Source organism: Oryctolagus cuniculus, chromosome 12 (assembly GCF_051225735.1).
Source record: "Oryctolagus cuniculus isolate XC-2025 breed Fujian yellow rabbit chromosome 12, ASM5122573v1, whole genome shotgun sequence".
NCBI classification, from domain to species: Eukaryota; Metazoa; Chordata; class Mammalia; order Lagomorpha; family Leporidae; genus Oryctolagus; species Oryctolagus cuniculus.
The window spans coordinates 110,462,320-110,486,269 of NC_142878.1; the positions used below are offsets into that span (position 1 = coordinate 110,462,320).

Sequence of the window (23,950 nt, forward strand, 5' to 3'; positions counted from 1 at the left end):
GAAGATGGCCCAAATTCTTGGGCCCCTGCACCCATGTGGGAGACCCGGAGGAAGTTCCTGGCTCCTGGTTACAGATCAGCGCAGCTCCAGCCGTTCCAGCCATCTGGGGATTGAACCAGTGGATGGAAGACCTCTCTGTCTCTACTTCTCTGTGTAACTCCATCTTTCAAATACATAAATCTTTAAAAAATAAATAAATAAAAGCTTTATTTATTTGAAAGGCAGAGTTACAGAGGGGGAGAGACAGAGAGCAAGGGAGCACTTCCATCCACTGGTTTACTCCTTGCATGGCTGCAACAACCAGGGTTGGGCCAGGCCAAACCCAGGAGCCAGGAACTCCGTGAGGGTCTTTCAAGTGTGTGATAAGAGCACAAGCACTTGGGCCATCGCCTGCTGCTTTCCCAGGTGCATGAGCAGGACGCTGGATAGGAAGTGGAGCAGCCAGGACATGAACCGGTGCTCTTATAGGTGGCAGCCTAAGCCACTGTGCCACAGTGCTGGCCATGACTTGGATCTGTTGTTTTTTCCTAATGTACCTTGGGCAAGAATGATCGAGTAATCCCTGTATTTCAGAGTGTGACGATTTGGAGATCGGGGTCTTTAGAAATATAACTAGGGTTAAACAAGGTCGTTGGGATGGCCGGCAATTCAGCAGGACTGGCAAGAGAATGAGGACAGCAGCAGGGCCCACGCAGGAGGGGCCGTCGCATGTCCATCCTCGAGAGTGGCCCTGTGTCGGGGGGGGGGGGGGTGGATGGTCCCTCCTGCCCTGACGCGTTTGCTCTGTGAGGCCGGGCTGCTGGCCTTCTCATCCTGTCAGCTCCCTGACCTCTCTCCAGGGGGCAGCTCGGGGAGGAGGACGTCTGGCTGCCCGAGCTGTGACCACTCTGTGCATGTGCTGGGGCCCTGTGGCTGTCTCCTTGGAGCTGTCCACAACCTCCAGTGCCCTGCATGGCCTCTGGATGTGGCTGATGCGGGCTGTGGTCCTGGCGTCAGAGAGCAGCACCGGTGAGCTGGAGCCGCAGGATGAGCGGCCCAGCCCAGCTCTCTCAAGGACCAATGGTCCCACCTGGGCTTCTGCCCCGAGCCTTCCAGCCCACACAGCAGGCAGCTGTTGACCGGCTTTCGTGGGATAGCTGGGCGCCCACAGGACTCTGCTGCCTCTGAATTTTCTGGAACCAAGTGCTTTCTCCTCTCGTTAGGCCCGAGGAGAGAGAAGCGATAGCAAAGACCATGTCTGGAGGCAGATTGGGGCAGGGTGCTTTGAGTCCCAGACGGCCCTTCTCTCTGTCCCTCCCAGGCAGTGGGACCTCCGCTGTCCACTCTGGGACACTTCACAAAATTGCCCCCAGAAACCTAACAGGAAAACAACTTTGGAAAAGCATGGGGGTTGCATCCCCGAGGGCACAGACAGGCCGTCAGCACCTGCGACCATTAAAGAGCTGTGTCCGGGGCCTGGAGTTCAGGCCGTGAGGAAGGGGTGCGGGGTGAATGCCGGCCAGAGGCCGCCCCAGGCTGCACCACCACCTGCTTTCTCAGTCCACGCTGGAGCCCAGCCTGGCTGCGCGGCCCACAGTGCAGACCCAGGCTGCCTGCTGACCACGGGTCGGGTGAGGGCGGGAGGCCCAGGGCGGCTCCCCTGACGGCCACAGGGACCGCAGCTCCCGCTGCAGCCTACAACGCGCCTGCACCTGGACCTGCAGGAGTGACGCGGTCCACGTCCTGGCCGGCCCTGGACGGAGAGAAGCAGGCGCCGAGCGCGGGAAGGCGGCCGCCCCTCTACCGTGCCAGGAGCAGCCTCGTCCCAGGCCCGGCCCGGCCTCCCAGCTCCCGAGGCCGCCCCCTGGGGACCTTCAGCCCCAACCAGCCGGCTTCAGACCCCGACTCGGAGACCCCAGTGGAGACGCTCGGGCCCGGTCGGCGCCCCCGTGCCGGCGAAGGCGTTTCCAGGGCGGCACGCGCGTCCCCCGGGTTCCCTTCCCTTCCCCAGGCGGCCCCGTCTCCTGCGAGGGACGCCCCTAGACGGGGGCGCAGGTGGGCCGGGAACCAGGGCGCGGGCCACGGCCAGGACCGGGATGGAGCCGGACACCTCCCCGAGGGCCGGACGCCACCTGAGAGCCGGCCCGCGGCGCCCCGCCCATACCGGCGCCCAGATTGGCCTGGGGCGCCCCGCCCACGGCCTCGCCCCGCCCACGCCAGCGCCCAGGTTCGGCCTGAGGGGCCCCGCCCACGCCAGCGCCTAGGCTTGGCCTGAGAGGTGGCCCGTGGCGCCCCGCCCACACCGGCGCCCAGATTGGCCTGGGGCGCCCCGCCCACGGCCTCGCCCCGCCCACAACCAGCGCCCAGGCTCGGCCTGAGACGCCCCGCCCACGCCTGCGCCCAGCCCACGCCCTCACCCCGCCCACACCAGCGCCTAGGCTTGGCCTGAGAGGTGGCCCGTGGCGCCCCGCCCACTCAGCGCCCCGCCCACACCGGCGCCCAGACGGCCTGAGGCGCCCGCCCACGCCAGCGCCCAGGTTCGGCCTGAGAGACGCCCCGCCCACGCCAGCGCCCAGGTTCGGCCTGAGGCGCCCCGCCCACACCGGCGCCCAGATTGGCCTGAGAGACGCCCCGCCCACGCCTGCGCCCCGCCCACACCAGCGCCCAGGCTCGGCCTGAGAGGCGGCCCGCGGCGCCCCGCCCACGGCCCCCGCCCCGCCCCGTTGTGGGGGACCTGGCGCGCTGGTGTGACGTAACGCGCGCGTCGACGTCGGCGCGTGCGGAGCCCGGAAGAGGCGGGAGCCTGGAACGTGGCGGCACCCATGGCGCTGTGGCGCGGCTCCGCGTACGCGGGCTTTCTGGCGCTGGCGGTCGGCTGCGTCTTCCTGCTGGAGCCCGAGCTGCCGGGGTCGGCGCTGCGCTCGCTCTGGAGCTCGCTGCGACTGGGCCCGGCGCCGGCGGCCCTGGGACCTGCCTCCCCCGAGAGCCGGCTGGCGGCCGCCTGGGACGCGCTCATCGTGCAGCCGGCCCGGCGCTGGCGCCGCGTGGCGGTGGGGTGAGTGCCGGGGCGCGGGGCCTCCCTCAGGAGACGCGGGCACTCGGGGGTCCTCCTCGGCGGCGTGGGGTGCGATTTCCGGGCGTCCTCCTGGCGAGGGGCGTCGGGCCTGAGGGCCGTGGGCGCCGCGGGACTCCTCGGGCTGCGCTCGGCGTCGGTGGCCCCTGCCCGCCCGCTCGCGCCCGCAGACCCCGCTCTGCCCGTCGCGGGCTCCCCCGTCCGCGCGGCGCCCTCAGCCTTGGCTGCCGGCTCCGTCTCACGCCCTCCCGTCCCTTCCTCCCGATCTCGGGGCCGCCCGTCCCGTGCGGTCCCCGTCTCACCCGGACTGGACTCCTGCCGCGCGAAGCCGGTCCCTCCGGTGCCCCGCGCCTGTGTGTGGGCGCGGCCCCGCCGAGCGGCCGCCGGCGTAGACGCGCTCGCGGGGGCGCCCCGCTGCCCGTGCAGCGCCCTGCGGCGTCTGCCGTCGCGTCTCCGTGGCCCACGTGCGGCCCCGTCAGCTGTCTCGGCCTCTCCCTCGCTGCCCGAGGTTGGCGTCAGCCCTCCGGCTCCTGTCGGGCCCGTGCCGGCCTCACCCGCAGCGAATGGCGTGTCCGCTACTGCGGCGGTCAGCTCGGGCCGCTGTCTGACAACAGGAAGCGCCTTCTCGGGGTGGGGGGCAGCGCTCTCCCGTGCAAATGGGGGGGTGTGCATGTGATACGGCCCAGTCCGCGACAGGTGTGGAAGCTTGCTGAGCGAGTGGGACGAGCAGGGCGACCCGCTGTCCCAGAGGAGGGTCCTGACTCCCCCAGGGGCTCAGCCGGCTGTGCGCACAAACGTCAGAGTGGGGCCTAGCATCTGCTATCTTGGATGGATCTGAGCGTTCCCTGGGCTCCCAGGCAGCCTGGCTGTGGCCTGCGCGGGGCGGGGATGGTGGCTTCCCCGTGTCTGCTTTACTGACAGCACACGGGTGGGGCAGGACAGGGTGTCCCACACAGGGTCACTTCCAGCAGAGGCGCAGGTCGCCCTGGTTTTAGGGGAGGGGACACAGGACATCCCTCGGTGGGAGGCGTATCCGTGCCGCCTTGGGAAGGAGCCCTGGGGAGGGGCGGCATTGGCATGGGCATGGAGAGAAAGACTTGTCCAGGCAGGGGGCGCGGGCCCACCTGGCCAGGGCCAGACCCAGACCAGGGGTGGAGACGGGAACAGAGGCGCGGGCCCACCTGGAGAGGGCCAGACACAGGGGTGGAGACGGGAACAGAGGGGCGCGGGCCCACCTGGCCAGGGCCAGACACAGGGGTGGAGACGGGAACAGAGTCGCGGGCCCCCCTGGCGAGGGCCAGACCAGGGGTGGAGACGGGAACAGAGGGGCGCGGGCCCACCTGGCCAGGGCCAGACTCAGGGGTGGAGACGGGAACGGCAGGTGGCTGTGCTGCAGCAGAGGGGCGGGGCCAGACTGGAAGGGCCTTGTGTGTCGGTGCGCCGTGGGGCTCAGGAAAGAGGGGGAGCGGGGGAGCGGCGCCGGGGCTTTGCCGAGTGACTGGTGGGAACGGGAAGGGTGGCTTTGAGCAGTGGCCGCAGCCTGTTTGCTTCTGGACGTAATTTCTGCTCGTGTGCATATACACAGAGTAGAAGACTGTCGTTTGGGGCATTGACTTAGGAGCTTGCACACACACTCGTTCATTCATCCATTTCCTTCCCTTTCTCACACTTCATTCATTCATTCACTCATTCTCTAGTTTCACACACATACACGCACGCATTCATTTGCTCTTCCCAGAGCTGGACTGCCTGTGTGCTGTCCCCACCGTGAGGATGGCGTCCCCCACAAGCAGAGGCAGGAAGGCCTTGGCCGTGTCCTGTAACTGGGGGCCCTGCTCTGTAAAGGAGTGGTGGTGGTAGGTGCAGGAAGCCAGAACCTCGTGCACTGGCTGTACACGCTGGACCCCCGAGTCCTCTGCCGGCTCCGTGCAGCCACCAGGTATTGGGGCATCAGCTCTCCCAGCTGCTGCAGTCCGCAGTCAGTCCTGGGAACACCTGGGCGGCGAGGGCCTGCGTCTTGGCGCACGGCCCGCCCTGCTCGTGCACAGGCTTCAGCTGGGAGCGGGCGGTCTTTCAGGTGTGACTGTCACCACCGTCCTCACTGTTCCCACGGGAGGTTTCTGCTGCTTAGCTTTAGACCGAGACGTGCTGCGCCAGGCTCTGTTCCTCAGCACACTCACTCGCTGTCTGCCCAGCAGCTCTGAGGTAAATGCCGGTGTCACTGCCGTGTCATAGATGAGTTGCTCATTTGCCTTTGTCCCACAGCCTCGCGCTGCGACGCTAAGCACCTGTCTCCTCACTATAGCGGTGCAAGGTTTGCCTGGCGTCCCGACCCCCGTGCATCCAAGCACAGGTCTCCTTGCCCGTGTGCTGTTGACTTTGCACTTGGGCACGGTTCTCTGCAGCGTCTTCCTGCTGTCAGATGAGGGAGCGTCCCCTGCCCGGCTGCTGTCACTGATCTCGATCCCCTCCCTTCCAGGGTCAACGCGTGCGTCGATGTGGTGCTCTCGGGGGTGCGGCTCCTGCAGGCGCTTGGTCTGCGCCCCGGGCCTGGCAGAGATCACGCTGTCCTGCATTCACGGAATGATCTGGAAGAAGCCTTCGTGCACTTCATGGGGAGGGGAGCGGCTGCTGAGCGCTTCTTCAGCGACAAGGAGGCCTTTCAGGACATCGCCCAGGTGGCCTCGGCGCTCCCGGCAGCCCAGGTCTGTTGACGCCCAGGGGCAAGTGCGGGGGCAAGGCGTCTTTCTGGTGTGGTTCCTGAAGCACTGGGGTCCAGTCCTGCAGGGTCTTCCCTGTTCTACAGCAGTGTCTGACCTTCCGCTGTCCGGCGAGCTTTCACGGAGCAGTACTGCAGCTTTGGTCCTGCTTCCATCCTGCCTTGCGTTTCCTGATGAGGAGAATTCTGCTGAAGGGCGTGGTGGTCCATGTTGTTTTGTCATGCTGTGAAACCCGCAGTGTTAGTCGCTACCGGGGATGCACTTGAATTGGGTGCCTTTTGACCTGCCTTAAACCTCAAGGCAAGGGCACTGGTGACAATAACTAGTGTCTGGAACGTCTTGTCCACTGTCCTGGCTTCTGGGGTGACTTCTAGCTGTCCTGGTGAAATAGACAGTAGCTATAAGACAGTAGTTAAAGCCGATGAGTTAAAAGGCCAGATTTTGGTTTGCATAGCACAGACATCTGTGAACTTCTGGAGAGCTGTTACTGTCAGTGCACAGACTTGCAGAGGAGAGGGGGTGTCCAGTGTCCAGGTGGTGGCTTGGTCTGTGCCTCTGCGTGGGCTCAAGGCCAGGCCCATTCAGCAAGTTGTCTCAGCTTTGGAACTAGAGCGGCAGCCTTCTCTCCTGTTAGCCACTTCCCAAGGCACAGGGATCCGCCTGTGGCAGCCTGGAGGGCCCACCTCGGGTCAGCTGCCTCCAGCTGAGAGGGCTGGGTTGGAGGGACAGCACGGTCCTCTGGCAGCACCGCTCCCTGTTGGATTTGCTCTAGGGAGGCCGTCTGCCAGCACATCTTCCTTTCTCAAGATGTGGCAGCCAGCGGTTCTGAGCGGGAGGGGGCTCCCGTGCACCCAAGCAGCAGAGGCCTACAGATGAGGCGGTGTCGGGGGCCTGCTGAGGTTTCAGGCCAGGGAAGGGGTCTCTGGTCCTGTCCCGTCAGGCAGTTGCGGGGAAAGGGAAATGGGTCACACTGTAGCCGGTTCCCCCCCCACCCCCCCGGACAGGCAGAGTGGATAGTGAGAGAGAAAGAGAGAGAGAAAGGTCTTCCTTTGCCGTTGGTTCACCCTCCAATGGCCGCCACAGCTGGCACGCTGCGGCCAGCGCACCGCGCTGATCCGAAGGCAGGAGCCAGGTGCTTCTGGTCTCCCATGGGGTGCAGGGCCCAAGCACTTGGGCCATCCCCCACTGCCTTCTCGGGCCACAGCAGAGAGCTGGACTGGAAGAGGGGCAACCGGGAAAGAATCCGGCGCCCCGACCCGGACTAGAACCCGGTGTGCCGGCGCCGCTAGGTGGAGGATTAGCCTAGTGAGCCGTGGCACCGGCCTGTAGCCGATTCTTGAGACTGGACCAGGATTTACCTGCTGTGAGGAGGGAGGGTCCTAGAGCAGAGAACAGTGGTGGGGGAAGGGAAGGGCTGGAGACGGAGGTGGGGAGGGAGACGCGGGGGCCTCCCCTCGGAGTCAGCTTTCAGCTGAGCCTAGCGTCTGTGGAGTGGCCCTTGGTGGGCATCACATCCCGTCCTGGAAGGACCCCGGTGTGGAGCACGAGCTCCAGCCACACTTCCCGTGTTGTGTGTCTGCCTGGCGGCTCGGAGTCAGGCTCAGTCTGCCGCGCGGGTGGTGTCCTAACCATCGTGGTTCGCCTGCACCCCTGTCCTGGTTACTCCTCTGTTCCTCCTCTCTGTCCCTTGTTGCAAAGTCACTCAGCTCATCCCTGCGGGAACTGAGCTGTAAACTCAAAGTGCTGATCGCTGTGCTCTGTCCTACAGCACTACGTCGGAGGGAATGCCGCTCTAATTGGACAGAAGTTTGCAGCCAACACAGATTTGAAGGTAGGACAAACCCCCAGGTGAACGCCTGCGCTTTCGCTAGTGCTGCAGCGCTTTCGGGAGTCAGAGTGCATGGGTGGGTGTCAATTCCGTCTGTGTCACCTGCTGTGTGTCAGACCCTGGCGGCCCGTGTGGCAGCAGTGCAGCGTCAGACATGAGGCGCAGGGACCACAGGGCGTGCGTGGAGCGTCTGATGCTTGCAGCAGCCCGGCAGGGCCATGGGTGCCACTGGCGTGCCCTCCTGCCCTGCTCGCTCTGCCGGTTCTGATCCCAGGGCCCAGGTCAGAGCCCTGGCTCCAACAGTCCCCAGCTGTGAGCCTCGCTAAGCCGCCCGCCGGCCTGGCAGAGCAAGCAGGGGAGGAGGTTACGCAAGTGAGGAGAGAAAACGCAGTTAGCGATGATGCCGAGCCTGGATCCAGAGTCCGGAAGAATGAAAGCCACTAGCTCGGCGCCCATGGGAGAGCGTGTGTGAGTGTGAAGCCATTCGGGTCATGTAGGAAAGTAAGCAGCTTCTTGTGCTGTGAGCAGGACAGGTTGAGGGAGGGGCCGGCGGGGAGGTCACTGCCCCTGAGCAGTCAGACGAGGCGGGCTTGGAGGAGAGGGGCCAGGAGGGGAGGCGGATCTGTCTGCTGACACTGCCGTGGCCACCACGTGTGGGGAATGAGGCGCGTGCATCAGCCTGGAAACTGCACAGTGGTTGTGGCTGCCCGTGGCACAGCGGGAACCATGAAGAGCCCTCTGGTTGGTCAGGGATGCAGTCAGAAGCAGAGCCGACCTCAGTAACGCGGACAGCGTGCAGCTCGGAGATTCACGGGCCGACAGCGCACGCCAGGAGAGGGGTGTGCGTTCCATCTAGAACTTTCCCGCCTCAGTGAGAAGTCCAGCTCTCAGGAGATGCTGGAGTGGAAAGTCCCGGGTTGGTGGTCATTCTCCTTACACATAGTACTTAACTTTCAAGACCCAGGGCTGACCTTGCACGTCTTTCCATGTCATGGGTAGAGGAGAGGGTGGAGGCAGAGCTCTCGGGAGACAGGCAGGCCCTCGGGTCCCCGAGAGTCAGCCCTGCCCGTGCTGAGGCGCAGTGCCGGCCCTGGGAGGACAGTGCCCTGGAAACTAGGAGGGGACCGCAGTGCTCGTGGTCTGGACAGGCCAGGCTGGGGCCAGTCGGATTGGGAGGCCTTCTGAGGAAGGAGCCCGAGGAGAGAAAGGGGTCTCTGTTGCTCCATCCAAAGACAGTCTTAGGACCTTAAAGATGAGAAGGGTCCACAGAGGCCAGGGAGTGTGGTGTGCTGGGGAGTGCTGGAGCAGGATCCAAATGCCAGGCGGTGCTGGGCAGGTTAACGTGTTGAAGGCCTTGCAGCCTGGGCCAGGGCGTCCTGTGAGATCTGCCAGAGACTAAGAACTAGGTATTGATAACAAGGACCAGGGCCCAGTCAGACAGAGTGGCAGGCTCTGTGCTGTGGGGCTTGGTGGGGACTGCGCTTCTCAGTGGTATGTGGTGCGCTGCATGAAGAACGGGGGTGAGGGGACCAGTGCTGCCTCCCCCTGCAGCACCAGCACCCCACTTGGGCGCCGGTTAGAGTCCTGGCTACTCCACTTCTGATCCAGCTCCTTGCTAGTGCACTTGGGAACACAGTGGAGGATAGCCCAAGTGCTTGGACCTCTGCACCCACATGGGAGACGTGGGAAAAGCTCCAGGCTTCTGCCCGGCCGTTGTAGGGAAGGGAAACAGTGGTTGGAAGATAGCTCTGTCTCTCCTCCTTTCTCTGTAACTCTGCCTTTCAAAAAAAAATAAAATAACAGGGCAAGGTGAAGAGATGGAAGCCTCGCTGCCTGGCTTTGCCCGATTGGTTTATATTGTTTGGATGTGTTGGAAGTGTACAAGTATTACCTGCGAATCAAAAATTTAAAATTTTTTATTTGAAAGGTAGAGTTATAGACACTGAGAGGGAGAGACAGAGAGAAAGGTCTTTTTTCTGTTGCTTCACTCCTCAGATGGCCGCAACAGCTGGAGCTGTGCAGATCAGGAGCCAGGAGCTTCTTCCTGGTCTCCCACGTGGGTGCAGGGGTCCAAACATTTGGATCATCTCCTACTGCTTTCCCAGGCCATAGCTAGATTGGAAGAGGAGCAGCTGGGACTAGAACTGGCACCCATATGGATGCAGGCGCCGTAGGCAGAGGATTAACCTACTGCGCCACGGTGCCAGGCCCAACAATTTTTAAATTTTTTAAAAGGACATTTTTTAGAAAGATTATTTATTTGAGAGGTAGTTACAGAGAGAGGGGGAGAGACAGAGAGGTCTTCCATCTATGGTTCACTCCCACAATGGTTGCAACGGCTGGAGCTGAGCCAATCCGAAGTCAGAAGCCAGGAGCTTCTGGGTCCCCCACGTGGGTGCAGGGGCCCAAGCACTTGGGTCATCTTCTGCTTTCCCAGGCCACAGCAGAGGGCTGGATTGGAAGTGCAGCAGTCGGGTCAAACGTTGGGTTCAAGTCCAGATGGGATGCCAGCACCTGGAAGCACATATTCTTGAGCTTTTCGGTAGCAGGCACCATTTCAGGGGCTGCGTGTCTGGTGGTGGATACAGCAAACACAGCACCCAGCCTTGTGGAGAACACAGGAGTCTTTGCTGTAGGACGAGTGCCATTGCAGCTGGACATTAATTAGCTTTTTTTATTTGTAGTAAAAAGTGGGGATGTAGGAAAAAAGAGCACAAGGTGTTTTCCAGAGGTCCTCTCACAGTGAGCACTCCCAGGGTTCTAACTTTGAGCCAAGCCCCGTTCTGGGCTCGATGCCTGTGCATGAACTCCCCTAATCCTCAGAGTGCCCAGGCGGGGGAGGGGGGACCCCTTTATTACAATACCACATTTCTCAGATGGGAAAGCAGGCCACACCTAGTGATGGGAGAGCTAGAAGTTGACCCTAAGCAGCCTAGCTCCTTACAGCTGTGCTGTGCTCAGTCTCGGAAGCGGGCTCTGGGGAAGAGCGAAGGCAGACTTGCTGGGGTGAAGCCAGACTGCGGGAGAGCAGCAGGCCTTTAAAGGCAGCCTCGTGGGATCTGGCCAGGAACTGGGAGTGGGTGTTGTCGGATGCGCTTCTCCGTCTGTTCACATGACTGCGTGGCTTTTTGTCTTTCCGTTTTGCATTGATTTCTGAGTGTCAGACCAACCTCGCGTCCCAGGGATAAACCTGACTTGGTCCTGAGGTGTTCATTTACATGGAGTATTGCCGGGTTCAGTTTGCTGAAGTGTCTGGCTGTGCTGCCTACAGAATGAGTTGGAAGGTGTTTCCTTATCTCCACTTCTGAAGAGTGTGCAGAATTGGTATTCTGCCTTACATGTTTCTGGTATTCACCAGTAACACCTTCTAGATCTAGAGTTGAAATTCAGATTTGTGAAATCTTTCAGGGGCTTCATCCATTTCTTCTAAATTGTTGTATTAGTTTAAAGTCAACCACAGTATTCCCTTAGCCCCTTCAGATCTGAAGAACCTATGGTGATTTTATTCCTCTTGGTGATGATACTAGTCATTTGTGTATTCTCTTTTCCATTCATGAGCAGTTTGGCAAAGGTTTATCAGTTTTATTGCTTTTTTGATTAAAAAAAAATCAGCTTTGAGTTTCATTGATTTTTCTGTCTCACTGGTTTTTGCTCACCTTGGGTTTGACTAAGATAAAGTCACTGATTTGAGACATTTCCTGTATCAAATGTAGGTGTTTGGTGTTGTGAGTTTGCCTCTTAAATCCTCCTTTATCTGCACCCAGCTGATTTTGATTCTTTTTTTTTTTTTTTTTTAGATTAGTTTGAAAGGCAGAGTACTGATTTTCCATTGCTGGTTCACTCCCCAAATAGCTGCAATGGCTGAGACCAGGCACAAGCCTCTGGGGAGGGCCAGCACTGTGGCCCAGTACATAAAGCCACTGCCTGCAGTGCCAGCATCCCGTATGGGCACTGGTTCAAGTCCCAGCTGCTCCACCTCCTATCTAGCTCTCTGCTATGGCCTGGGAAAGTAGTAGAAGATGGTCCAAGTCCTTGGGCCCCCGTACACACATGGAAGACCCAGAGTAACCGTGTGCTCTCTCTCTCTCTCTCTCTGCCTCTGCCTCTCTGTATCTCTGCCTTTCAAGTAATAAATGGGTAAATCTTTAAAAAAAAAAAAAAAAAAAAAACCTTCTGGCAACTCCATCTGGGCCTCCCATGGGGGTGGCAGGAACCCACGCACTTGGGCCGTCCTCTGCTGCCTTCCCAGGTGCATTAGCAGCTCGCAGTAGAGCAGCCAGGACTTGAACCAGGAAAACAGTGGCACAAGCCAACAGCTTAACCCGCTGTGCCACAACACTGGCCCTGAGACATTTGTCTTTTATTTTCATCCAGGTCAAAACACTGTCTTATGTCTCTTAATTTCTTGAGATACATAATTTAACAGCCCATTTATGGACTAGAGGTGTGTTAGTTTATGTCTACTTGGAGATTTTTCCAGATATCTTTCTGTTACTGATTTCTATTTTAATTCCATGTGGTTAGAAAATGCGCTTTCTGGGGCCTGCACTGTGGCACGGCTAGTTGACGCCATGGCCTGGGGCGCCGGCATCCCATGTGGGCACCGGTTCTAGTCCCAGCTGCTCCACTTCCAGTCCAGCTCTCTACTATGGCCTGGGTTAGCAGTGGGGGATGGCCCAACTCACTAGGCCCCTGCGCCCATGTGGGAGACCTGGAAGAGGCTCCTGGCTCCTGGCTTCAGATCGGTGCAGTTCCAGCCGTTGCGGCCAATTGGGGAGTGGACCATCAGATAGAAGACCTCTCTCTCTCTCTCTCTCTCTCTCTCTCTCTCAGTCTCTCTCTGCCTCTCTTCTCTCTGTGTGACTCTGACTCTCAAGTAGAAAATAAATAAATCTTTAAAAAAAGAAAAAGAAAATGCGCCGAGACCTGACACCTGTGAACTCTGTGGACCTTTTTTATGACCTAGATGTGATGTTTTTGAAGTTCTGTGTGCCCTGGAAAACTTTTCAGGATTATCTCTGTGTGGGTCTTTCTGAGAGGAATGGTGTGTGAATGTCAGGTTACATAGGTTGATGGTGCTGTTCAGGTCTTCTTTCGTGTCTGTGTGACCCGTCAGTCACTGAGAGGAGGGTGTTGACAGCTCCATCCATAATTGTAGACATCTGGCTTTTTACCTTGCAGTTCTGTAACACACTGCTTCATGTAATGTGAAGCTCCATTAACTCGTTGCATAAAAATTCAGGATTGTTCCATGTCCTTCATGAATTGACCCCATAGTCATTACTAGAGATAAAATCTGTGAGGGGCCGGCGCTGTAGCTCAAGGGGTTAACAATCTGGCCTGAAGCTCCGACATCCCATATGGGCACCAGTTCGAGACCCGGCTGTTCCACTTCCGATGCAGCTCTCTGCTATGGCCAGGGAGAGCAGTAGAAGATGGCCCCAAGTCCTTGGGCCCCTGTACCCATGTAGGAGACCCAGAAGAAGCTCCTGGCTTCGGATCGGTGCAGTTCCAGCCGTTGCGGCCAATTGGGGAATGAACCATCAGATGGACCTCCTCTCTCTGCCTCTCCTCTCTCTGTAACTTTGACTTTCAAATAAATAAATAAATCTTTTTTTAAAAAATTCTGTGAAGAACAGGTCTTCAAAGAAGGAGGTACCTTTCTCTGAAGGGAGGAGAGAACCTCCACTTTGACTATGACCTTGTCTAAACAAGATAAGAATCGGAGAACTCAGAGGGCTTCCATAGCCTTGGAAACTCATGACTGGAGCGTAGGGAGATTACTGATGCCATAGACAGGAGTGTCAATTGGTAAAGTCAACAACAGGAGTCACTGTGCACTTACTCCTCATGTAGGATCTCTGTCCTTAATGTGCTGTGTATTGAGATTTAATGCTATAACGAGTACTCAAACAATATATTTCACTTTGTGTTTCTATGGGGGTGCAAACTGCAAACTGTTGAAATCGTTACTTAATGTATACTAAACTGATCCTCTGTAAAAAAAAAAAAAAAAAATTATCAACTCCCAACTTGACTCTCACTGGGATTAAACATGACAGTAGGTCTGATCTGATTTCATCATCATTTAAAAAAAAATCATCTATTATTTTTCACTCTATGTTTCTGTGTGGGAGCAAACTGTTGAAATCCTTACTTAATGTATACTAAGCTGATCTTCTGTATATTAAGATAATCGAAAATGAATCTTGATGTGAATGGAAGGGGAGAGGGAGTGGGAAAGGGGAGGGTAGTGGGTGGGAGGGACGGTATGTGTGGGAAGCCATTGTAATCCATAAATCGTACTTTGGAAATTTATATTCATTAAATTAAAAAAAAAATTCTGTGAAATATTTTTGATTAAAATAGTCATTCCAAAATTCTTTTGATAGATATCAGCATAGGATTTCTTTTTCTATCTTGTGCTTTTAATCTGTTACATCTTTATATTTCCCGTAGCTATCATGTATTTGTAGCTTTTTTAAAAATTTTTTATTTATTTATTTGACAGAGTTATAGACGGAGAGGCAGAGAGAAAGGTCTTCCTTGGTTTATTACGCAAATGGCCACTTTGGCCAGCGCTGCGCTGATCCGAATCCAGGAGCCAGGTGCTTCCTTCCTGGTCTCCCATGCGGGTGCAGGGCCCAAGCACTTGGGCATCCTCCACTGCCCTCCTGGGCCACAGCAGAGAGCTGGACTGGAAGAGGAGCAACTGGGACTAGAATCCGGCGCCCATATGGGATGGTGGCACTGCAGGCGGAGGATTAACCAAGTGAGCCACGGCACCAGCCCGTAGCTTTCTTTTTTTATATAGATGTATTTATTTATTTGAAAGGCAGAGTTACACACACACAGAGAGAAAAGTTTTCCATCCGCTGGTTCACTCCACAAATGACCACAATGGCCAGAGCTGGGCTGATCCAAAGCCGGGAGCCAGGAGCTACTTCCTGGTCTCCCATGTGGGTGCAGGGGCCCAAGCACTTGGGCCATCTTCCGCTGCTTTCCCAGGCACATGAGCAGGGAGCTGGATCAGAAGTGGAGCAGCCAGGACTCGAACCAGTCTCCACATGGATGCCAGTGCAGCAGACAGTGGTTTAACCCACTGTGCTGCAGCACCAGCCCTTGGGGCTTTCTTTTCAAGCCACTTTGACAGTTTCTGCCTTTGGTTGAGGTGTTAGACCATTGGCACTTAACATGAAAGAGTTACAGAGAGAAGGTGAGAGAGAGAGCTTTTATCCGCTGGTTCACTTCTCAGATGGCTGCAGTGCCAGGGCTGGACCAGGCCAAAGCCAGGAGCTTCTTCCAGGTCTCCCCCATGGGTGCAGGGGCCCAAGCAGTTGGGGGTCATCTTCCACTGCTTTCTCAGGTGCGTTAGCAGGGAGTTGGATCAGAAGTGGAATAGCCAGGATTCGAACGAGCACCCATATAGAGTGCTGGCACTGCAGGTGGAGACTTAACCTTTTACACTACAGCGCCAGCCCCATTAATTATCTTTTAAAGAACTCAAATATAAGAAAAGTAATCATGTGTTTATCCAGAGTAACCACTTCTGCGGCTCTCATTTCATTGTTTGACTCCATAGCTGTACCTGGTAGTGCTCTCTTTCTGCCTGAAGGACTTCCTGTTTCATTTCCTGTGGCTCAGGTCTGCCGCGGACCAACTCAGCTTTGGTGTGTCTGGAAACGCCTTCGTGGCCGGCAGCTGGACATCTGCGGGGTCACTGGGTTTCTGTCTTTCTCTTAGGGACCACTGCTCTTGTTGCCTGATTGTCTAAGTAGTTTGGTCTCCCTCCCTCCTTTCCTTCCTTCCTTGAAAAGCGACAGGCTGAGAGAGCTCCCATCCACAGTTAACTCCCCATATGCCTGCAGTGTCCAGAGCTGGGTCGGATCAAGCCAGGAACCTCATTATTTGAGCCATCATTCCTGGGTCTGCATTGGCAGGAAGCTTGGAGTCAGATGTCAACCCTGGCACTCCATGTGGGACACAGTTGTCTATACCAGCGTTTTAACTACTGGGCTGCATGCCCACCCGCCTGAGTGCTTTGAAAACTCTTGTTTCATGTATTTTGTCTGTATTTTGTTGTTGCTTTAAGTGAGAGGCTAATTCTAACCCTTATTGTCTTTGAAATGAAGTTCTAGCCAAGAATTAGACAAAGGACATGGAGTGTAGGGGCGAGACTTTGAGAAAGGGGCGAAGGTGTGCTTTTACCCTGCAGCCGAGGTTTCCTCGTTGGATACACGAGAGCGCCTCTTTGCCGAGCTTCGGCGTGGGGCACGTTCAGTCTCGGAGTCTGTGGTCTCTGAGGCTTTGCCTTTGAACCCTGCCCCAAGCCCTCGTTTTGGTGGTTTGTGTCTGTTGGTGTGACCTTGAGTGGCAGAAACAGCAGAGATGTGAAATGGCTTCTAGAAGGAGTACCTGGGCACGTCCGGGTTGTTGGTGAAGCACATGCTTTGAGAAAGTTGCTGAGCACTGCCCCCACCAGGAAACTTTCTCCCCCGACCTTGTGTGGGAGGCCACCCTGCCTGCTCCCCACACGGTGAAGGCCGCCGGGCATTTGACCTCCCAGGTTCAGTCACCGCTGGCTGCGCACTGGGTGCCGTCAGAGCTTTTTCTGCACTGTGTGAACCGTGAACAGTGCTCCCCAAGTGTGCTGCCTGCACAGGGTGAGAGCGAGGAGAAGCGTGGATGTGGGCATGCCTTCGTTTGCTCAGGCTGCTGTCAAACAAAATGCGATAGGCAGCAAGCACACTTTATCTCCACACAGTTCTGCAGGGTGGAAAGTGCCAGGTCCAGGTTCCCACAGGTTTGCTTTGTGGCAAAGGGTCTGTTGCTGGCTTCGGGTGGCTGCTGTGTCTCCGTGCCCTCCCGTGGCCTTTCCTTGCTGGGTGCAGTGGGTCCAGGACCTCACCCTTACAGCCTCGTTTACGGATCTCTTAGAAGCGCTGTGCCCACATCTATCACAGGAGGGTTTGGGCTCGACGTGCAGTGCACACCGGGTAACTTGGGCTTTGGGCAGCCTCCTTTCTGGGTTGATGTAGCCGTCCGCTCTGGAGGCACGGCTCTGGTGACAGCCCTTCTCCTACATACCTCCCACTCAGTGTTCAGAGCCAACATGAGCTCCGCTGCATTGTGCAGATGGGTGGAAGTGGCTGGATGTCCCTGCTGGCTGCTGTGCAGGGCTGGGGGAGGAACGGGTCTCCTGACAGCCTGCATGTTGCTTGTCCCCAGGTCCTTCTCTGTGGTCCGGTTGGTCCCAAGCTGCATGACCTTCTTGATGACAATGTGTTTGTCCCTCCAGAGTCACTGCAGGAAGTGGATGAGTTCCACCTCATCTTAGAGTATCAAGCAGGTACGGGGAACCAGTAAGTACTGCGATGAGCCTGCCCAGGGTTTGCCACACCAAGGCCTCCTGCCCACTGAGTCCCACGAAAATGAGACCTCTGTAGACTCTCACAAGCAAGCCCTCGGGCCTCCAAACAGGCATGCTCTGGACCCAAGTGGAAATGGGCATCCTGAATGAAAATGAGACCACGGGAACAGACACTCAGCCTGTTACTGAGAAGAGAGTAGGGCTGGTGGCCTCCCACGCAGCCCCGAGCAGGCTGTGCCCTGGGCTCTTCCAGCTGCTCTCCCAAGCTGCTCCAGCTTGACTTCAGGCCTCGGGCAAACTTCACAGCGTTTTACTTTATTTTTCCTTGGGGGTGTGAAGCAGGGTGTTTTGTGTTCTGCATCACGTGTGCAGTTTCCTGTTGTGTGACAGTGTGGTGTGTGCCAGTCCTCCCAGTCCACCCCCAGCAGCTTTTGTGTTTCACAAACTGAAGTCTGGGTTCCGGGAGAGTCTGCAGGGTCTTTTGCAGGTTCCTGGGCTTCTGAATCAACACATTGTTAATTCAAGTTAAAGACCCAAGCCTCCTAACAGACCAGCTGGCACCTTAACTCCTTCCAGGCCAGGCTTCCGAGTGACAGGCCAGAGACCCTCCCTCACCGGAGCAGTGCCGTTCCTGAGAGATTCCGAGTGGTGCCTGTTGGGAAGGTTGCCCGCCTCCAGGGACAGAAAGGAGTAGCTTCTGGTGTCTGGCTCTCTGAGTTCTTAGTGGAATCAGGAATTGAGGAAGGGCAGGGTCTGAGGCCCGGGGCTGGGGTGTGGGGGCAGGCAGTTCACACTGTGTGTGTGCGGCCCGGGGTTTCCTGCCTGAGCGTGGTGGTGAGTGTGTTCAGTTGCTGTGAGTCTTAATGAGGAGTGTGGCCAGGACTGCGGGCCAGAGGGCCTGCGGCAGCCCCGGCCTGCCTCGCAGGTGCTGCTGCTGCTGTGGCGGCAGACCCTCCTCGCCGCCCCTTCCCTTGGTGCCTGCGGCGAGCGCCGGGACCTTTGCGGGTCCTGCTTGCTGCTGTGCCAGCCAGCTGTCTTCAGACTGTTGGTGCTAAGAGCTGCGCTCTGTCACAGCTGGCCTCTGAGGGAGACCGTCCCCACGCGTGGTCCCCAGGTTCCGCACTTGAGTTTTCTGTCCTAGGCCCCCGGAGGGCAGGCAGCAGCCCTCGGGCCAGCTCTCTCAGCAGAACTCCGTCCCCAGCTTCTCTCGGACCTGGACCGGCAGATTCCGAGAGGATTTGTCAGCATTTTTTCTGTCCTACCGAACCTCCCCAGAGAAGCTCCTTTTCAGACTGGACATCCCGTGGGCCACTCCGCAGTTCTGCTCACTCCCTGGCTGCAGGGCAGGGTGGCGCATTGCAAGGAGAGCCTGCTTGCGGAAGTGGACGCTGGGCTGTGGAAGGGGAAGGGCGCTAGCTCCCCCAGTGGCTGAGGGCCCACCTGGCGCATCCTCCACCAGCCCTGTGTCCCGTGGGGCCTGAGCAGCTCACCACGTCCCCCCTTGTCCTCACCTAAGAGGCTCTTTGATTTCTGCCTCTGTCACTTCCTGGAAGAAGTCAACTTACTTTGAATGTGGTGTGGCTCTTCTGGGTGCCTTTGGCCTTGTTTCCAGCAGGGCCACTGTTGAAGCTCAACTCCTTGCCACGCTCTACGGAGAGCATGAATGCAATGCATTGTACTGTTGTACAGTCTCGTGAATTTGATATTGATAAAGGTTGGATTTGGAGTTCATCTCCCAATTTTTTGTTGTGGTGGGCATTTAGGTCGTCGGTTGTCCTCTGATCCGCTTGTCTTTTGCTCACTCATGCCCAGGGCCATATGCGAGGCATGAGGTGAGGCAGCAGGAGTACAGGACCCTGGCCTTGGACATATTACTGCAGAATCAGAAGCTGAGCCCTAGAATGGGGCCCAGCAGTCGTCCTGGGAGGGAGGCGATCATGTCTGCTTGGGGCAGCAGAGGGCAGGGAGGGCTGGGGCCACCAGGCATTCTTCCCCCTCAGTTCAGTCCAATGGGCAGCAGGCAGAGGAGGTGCAGTCACCCTGGACGCTGGGAGTTCAGCCTGCTCGGGCCCCCACTAAATGAAAGGAGCTGGAGCTGGGGAGTCAGGTGCCCGTGATGCACATGGGAGCCCTGGACAGCTCTCCTGGAACTCACAGGGAGCTCGTCACCTTGGGAAAGGCCTGTCCTGGGTTTGGGCTTAGGTTTCTGGTTTCTTGACTCACCACCGCACAGTGCTGACCTTAGTCCACTGGGACCGGGGCACCTCCGCTAGAAGCCCCTGCTCAGCCCTGGCTTGGTGAGGCACCTGTGAGTCCCCCCAGCGCCAGGAGACCTCCGGTCTCTTCCTGTCTCCCATTGCGCTGACTGGCTCTTCCAGGAGAGGAGTGGGGCCAGTTAAAAGCCCCCCACGCCAACCGGTTCATCTTCTCCCACGACCTGTCCAACGGGGCCATGAACGCGCTGGAGGTGTTTGTGTCTAGCCTGGAGGAGTTCCAGCCCGACCTGGTGGTCCTCTCAGGACTGCACATGATGGAGGGACAGAGCACGGAGCTGCAGAGGAGGAGGCTCTTGGAGGTAAGGGCACTGTCCAGCGTCTCGCAGGTCCCAGCTGGCGACTGCGGCTTCCTACCACTCGTGGCCTCTGCAGCAGGGCAGCCCGCGGTCCCGGCCTCCCCGGGACAGAGCTTGGCCGCCAGCTCTGCGACTCGCCTCCAGTGAGGCGTCTCTCGGTCCCCTCGGGTCTGGTCAGCAGCAGGACTAGGACGGGACAGCTCGGAGCACTGGCCTGGGCCTCTGCCTCCTGTGTCACCTGAATGTGGTGCAGGTGTGGGGTCTGTGTCCTGTGTCACCGGTGCCATCTCACTGCACGTGAGCTACACTGCAGAGAGCACGCCCAGGCAGCCGCTGAGGCCACCCAGCGGCAGTTCCTCAGTAGCCACACTGTGTGCTCGGAGGTGCTGCCAGGGCTGTGGCTGTCAGGACGCACACAGGCGACTGGGTGGAGGGGCTGCTTCCCTCTTGCCCGACTTCCTTCCGTCTCTGATGGCGGCGCTGCCTCTTCTCTTGGCAGGTTGTCACCTCCATTTCTGACATCCCCACAGGGGTTCCCGTTCACCTGGAGCTGGCCAGTATGACCAACAGGGAGCTGATGAGCAGTATCGTGCATCAGGTAAGCACGTGGGGCCCTCCTCTGGCCCTGACCTCCTGTCAGCAGGGCCCGCTCGGGCCGTGTGCTGGCGTGTCACTCAGACCCAGGTCCCCGGGCGTGCACTAAGGATCCAGGGGTGTTCTGGACCAGGATCTCCTCCCAGGTAGACGTAGGGCACATCATGGCTGGAACTGGCTCATCTCTCTCCCTCAGTGAACAGTTTGCAGTAGAAAGCCAAGCTCAGCATCTTCCAGTTAAACTCAGGAAGTCTAGGGGCTTCACCCCCTGCCCAGCAGGCATCTCGCTCAGCTCCTGCTTTGCACAGCAGCAGCACCGAGCCAGGGAGGCCACAGCGCAGGCGCTGTAGTCCCAGCCGTTGGGCAGGTTGTGCCAGCCCTGGTGACTTTGCAGAAACTGCAAGATACAGATGGTGTCTCCCTTCTGGTCCCCCCCAGCTTGTTCCACTCTTAGTCACCCCGTCTTGGTTTCTCTGTGTCCCTCCAGGGTTACTTGTGTGTGAGTGAAGAGATGTGGGAATACTGCCTTGGTGTATCAGCTCCTTTTTACTCAAAACAAGCACATGACCCACTGAGCACGCTATGGACCCTGTTTTGTGCTCCTGATGACTGTGCCTGGGAGGTCTGTTCTGTGTCACATGATGTGGGCAGCACCCTCCGTCTGCACAGCCACGTGGTTACAGTGGATGTGGGCTGTGCCTGTCGTGGAGGTCACTGAGGTCCTCCCTTTGCTGTTGTGTACGGTGGTGCACAGTGACTGCATCATTTCACTGGCTGTGAGCAGGTGCGTGTGTATCCTAAGTCCGTAGAAGCAGAAGTGCTGGGTAGGAGAGTAAGAAGGCATGGGGGTGCTGGAGGTTAACGGTGCCCACATGAGAACTGTGCCGTGACTTCCATGACCAGTGTGTATGGCTGCTGGTTTTCTCATACCGTAGCCACCAGCATTGGATTAAAAATCTGCATTTGTCAGTTTAACCTGAGGAAAAAATGGCATTTCAGTATAGCATGTTTATAGTCTTTCCTTCATGGGGCTGGTTCAGACTCAGAGCAACACTGAGCAGCCAGTGTAGAGTTTCCTGTACCACTGCCCCACATAGGCACAGCCCCCGAGCCCACCCACTGCCGGCACCCCCAGGGTGCATGCGCCCCAGCCAGGAGCTGCCTCACCACACCACCGCCATCCACTGTTTGCATTTGAGTTCATGGTATTTTTCCAGAAAATTTTTATTTGTATTTCTTTTATAAAATACAGCTCTTATCTTCTGGATTTTGAAAATGAGCTGTTTGTGAATTTTCTCCATAGCTCCCTACTCAGCCCTGAGCCTGGCTTCATGCAGGTGCCCTTCCTGGGAGGGGTGTGGTCAGAAGGAGGCAGGGAAGCCCTCAGCACCGGGCCTGGCAGAGCCGCCGCCACGCCCACGGCCAGAGGCAGTCCCGCGTTCTGAGAACCTGACCCACAGACTTGCATACTGAACTACATCTTTCCTGCAGGAGCCTCTGCCTGCTCTGTGGGCTTCTGGTCCTGAGGGCAGAGCGCCCAGTAGGACATCAGGGAGGTTCCCCATAAGGTGGCAGCCCCTGTGGGTGCCTCTGTCACCCAGCGTTGTCACTGAATGCAGCAGGCCCATCCCTGCTGATACAGCGTGGCTGTAGCAAGACACTGTGGCCCTCTTGCTTCTTGCTGTTGTGTCCACAGCACCTGGGAGACTGACCCTGGCTGGCTGTGGTCAGGGTCTCCTCCCTTACGCGGCATAATACCTGCTGACGTTCCGGGGCCGCTAATGAGGCTGCACCACGTGTGCAAGAGCACAGCGCCTGGTGCTGCAGCCAGAAGTGCAAGTGTCGGCCCCTCCACCCGCCAATCCTGGAGATGCAGACGGTTAGAGGAGCAGCCAAAGCCATGACTCCGGGGCGGGGAGCCCTGTGCACAGAAGGCTGCCTGCCTCCTTCCCGGGAGGGAGTCGGGAGCTGTGCCACCGGAGAGAGACCTGTCGTTGTCTCTGTTAGCAGGTCTTGCCCGCGGTGGCCTCCCTTGGGCTGAATGAGCAGGAGCTCTTGTTTCTCAGCCAGTCGGCCTCTGGGCCTCACTCATCCCTCTCTTCCTGGAATGGTGTTCCTGATGTGGGCGTGGTCAGTGACATCCTCTTCTGGATCTTGAAAGAACATGGGAGGAGTGAAAGCAGAGCCTCGGACCTCACCCGGATCCACTTCCACACGCTGGTCTACCACATCCTGGCAACTGTGGACGGACACTGGGCCAACCAGCTGGCGGCCGTGGCCGCAGGGGCTCGCGTGGCAGCAACTCAGGCCTGTGCCACAGAAACCATAGATGCCAGTCGAGTGTCTCTGAGGGCGCCCCAAGAGTTCGTGACTTCCCGTTTGGAGGTGGGCTCCAGGATTGTGTTAAACCCACGTGAGCCCGTCGTGGCGTGGCACAGGGAGGGGGTGTCCTTCCACTTCACGCCTGTCCTGGTCTGCAAAGACCCCGTCCGCACCGTGGGCCTGGGAGACGCCATTTCAGCCGAAGGCCTCTTCTATTCGGAGGTCCACCCCCGCTCCTAGGAGGTTCCTGCAGGGGGCTCTCAGGAAGGAGACCCGGCCGGGGGAGGATTCCAGGAGGGAAGAGGTGTGGAAGACAGGACTGAGGGGGTCACAGCTTCTAGACCGGATGGGAAGACAGCCAAAGAAACAACGGCAGATGAAACTGTGCCGCACACATTCCAGCCTGTGGGCGAGCCCACGGGGACTCTTCAGGTTTGCGTCAAAATGCAGTCAGCTCCTAAGGGGCCTGGACCTGTGGATTGTGTTGTGTGTGACGGGGAAAGCCCTGCCCAGCCCCAGAGCCCCGGTTCACGCAGCGTCCGCGAGCGCTTGCAGCCCAGCTGCTTCCCGCCAGGGAGCGTGTCACCTCCTCACCTGCCCGAGAAGCGCCTGCCTTGGGTCACGGCTCCACCCAGTGTTCTAAGGACAGGACCCAGCACAGCCCTCAGGCTCCTGCTCAGCCTGGGCCAGAGCCGCAGGTCAGGACGAAGTCCTCCTGGGTGGCACAGTGGCACAGAGGCTGGCACCCGGGGCCTCAGGCCTGTGCGGCCCTGCCCGGGCTCCTTGTAGCCTGGGCTCAGCCCAGCGCTTGGCTCTGGCCGCGCTTTCTGCAGCAGCAGATGAGTTTTGTTCCTCCTGAGCCTTGGAGGAATTTGCTTTTACAACTGGAATGTGCTTCTCCATGTCTAACAGATCATGTGCGTAATAGATCATTGTGTTTTATGTTTTCATCAACACAGCCATTAAAGAGTTGGACCTCGTAAGAGCCCCAGGATCATGAATAAATTTGTCTGTTAATATTTATTTTTTTTAATCAAGATTCTGTGTGCTTCTAAAAATATTAAAAACAACTTACATTTCATGAATCTTGTCTCTGTAGTTGATTTTGTTTCTACTGGCATATGGTCACTGTGCCCTGTGCGTGTCCCTCCCTCATGCTGAGCCTGATGGGAGGCCTGTCCTGGGTTCTCTATAGAGTGCTGGCACTGGGGCATAGCCACATGGAAGTCAGAGTGTGGCAGTCCGAGAGTGCCGTGTCGTTCCAACTTGCTCCGGGGCCACCGTGTCACAGCAGGCCCCCAGGGGCCACTTCTGCCGTCTCAGAGCCCCATCGAGCCTCCTGTCTGACCTGGCTCCCTCGTCAGGCCGAGGGAAAGGCGGGCCTGCTCCTGCACAGAAGAGGTAAGCCTTGACACAGCTTGCGGCTGAGAGCGTCTGGCTGCTCCCCATCCTGCTCTGCCTGCGCACTCGGTTGCAGGTATCAGCTAGCAGC

General features: G+C 57.9%; 1 protein-coding gene across 7 annotated transcripts; it reads left to right on the forward strand.

Annotated features, from left to right (window-relative positions):
- The first annotated feature begins 2,728 nt into the window (after positions 1 to 2,728).
- ADPGK (ADP dependent glucokinase) lies at positions 2,729 to 23,543 on the forward strand. 7 transcript variants are annotated; one of them, XM_089310910.1, is made up of 7 exons: positions 2,729 to 3,034; positions 5,532 to 5,757; positions 7,541 to 7,603; positions 16,829 to 16,949; positions 19,349 to 19,545; positions 20,042 to 20,140; positions 20,624 to 21,407. In XM_089310910.1, the coding sequence occupies exons 1-7, from the start codon at positions 2,802 to 2,804 to the stop codon at positions 20,852 to 20,854; spliced, it is 1,170 nt and encodes a 389-aa protein (XP_089167036.1). In that variant the 5' UTR covers positions 2,729 to 2,801; the 3' UTR covers positions 20,855 to 21,407. The 7 variants fall into 7 exon arrangements, with proteins under 7 accessions (XP_089167036.1, XP_089167040.1, XP_089167041.1 ...); XM_089310914.1 differs by lacking the exon at positions 20,624 to 21,407 and adding an exon at positions 22,144 to 23,543 and having other exon boundaries at positions 2,731 to 3,034; positions 20,073 to 20,140; XM_089310915.1 differs by lacking the exon at positions 20,624 to 21,407 and adding an exon at positions 22,147 to 23,543 and having other exon boundaries at positions 2,731 to 3,034; positions 20,073 to 20,140.
- Positions 23,544 to 23,950: the final 407 nt, after the last annotated feature.

Coding starts and splice junctions, on each gene's coding strand:
- ADPGK (XM_070054712.2), top strand. CDS start 2,802: ATGGCGCTGTGGCGCGGCTCCGCGTACGCGGGCTTTCTGGCGCTGGCG. Junction 7,604..16,828: donor CAGCCAACACAGATTTGAAG/GTAGGACAAACC, acceptor GCTTGTCCCCAG/GTCCTTCTCTGTGGTCCGGT. Junction 16,950..19,348: donor CATCTTAGAGTATCAAGCAG/GTACGGGGAACC, acceptor TGGCTCTTCCAG/GAGAGGAGTGGGGCCAGTTA.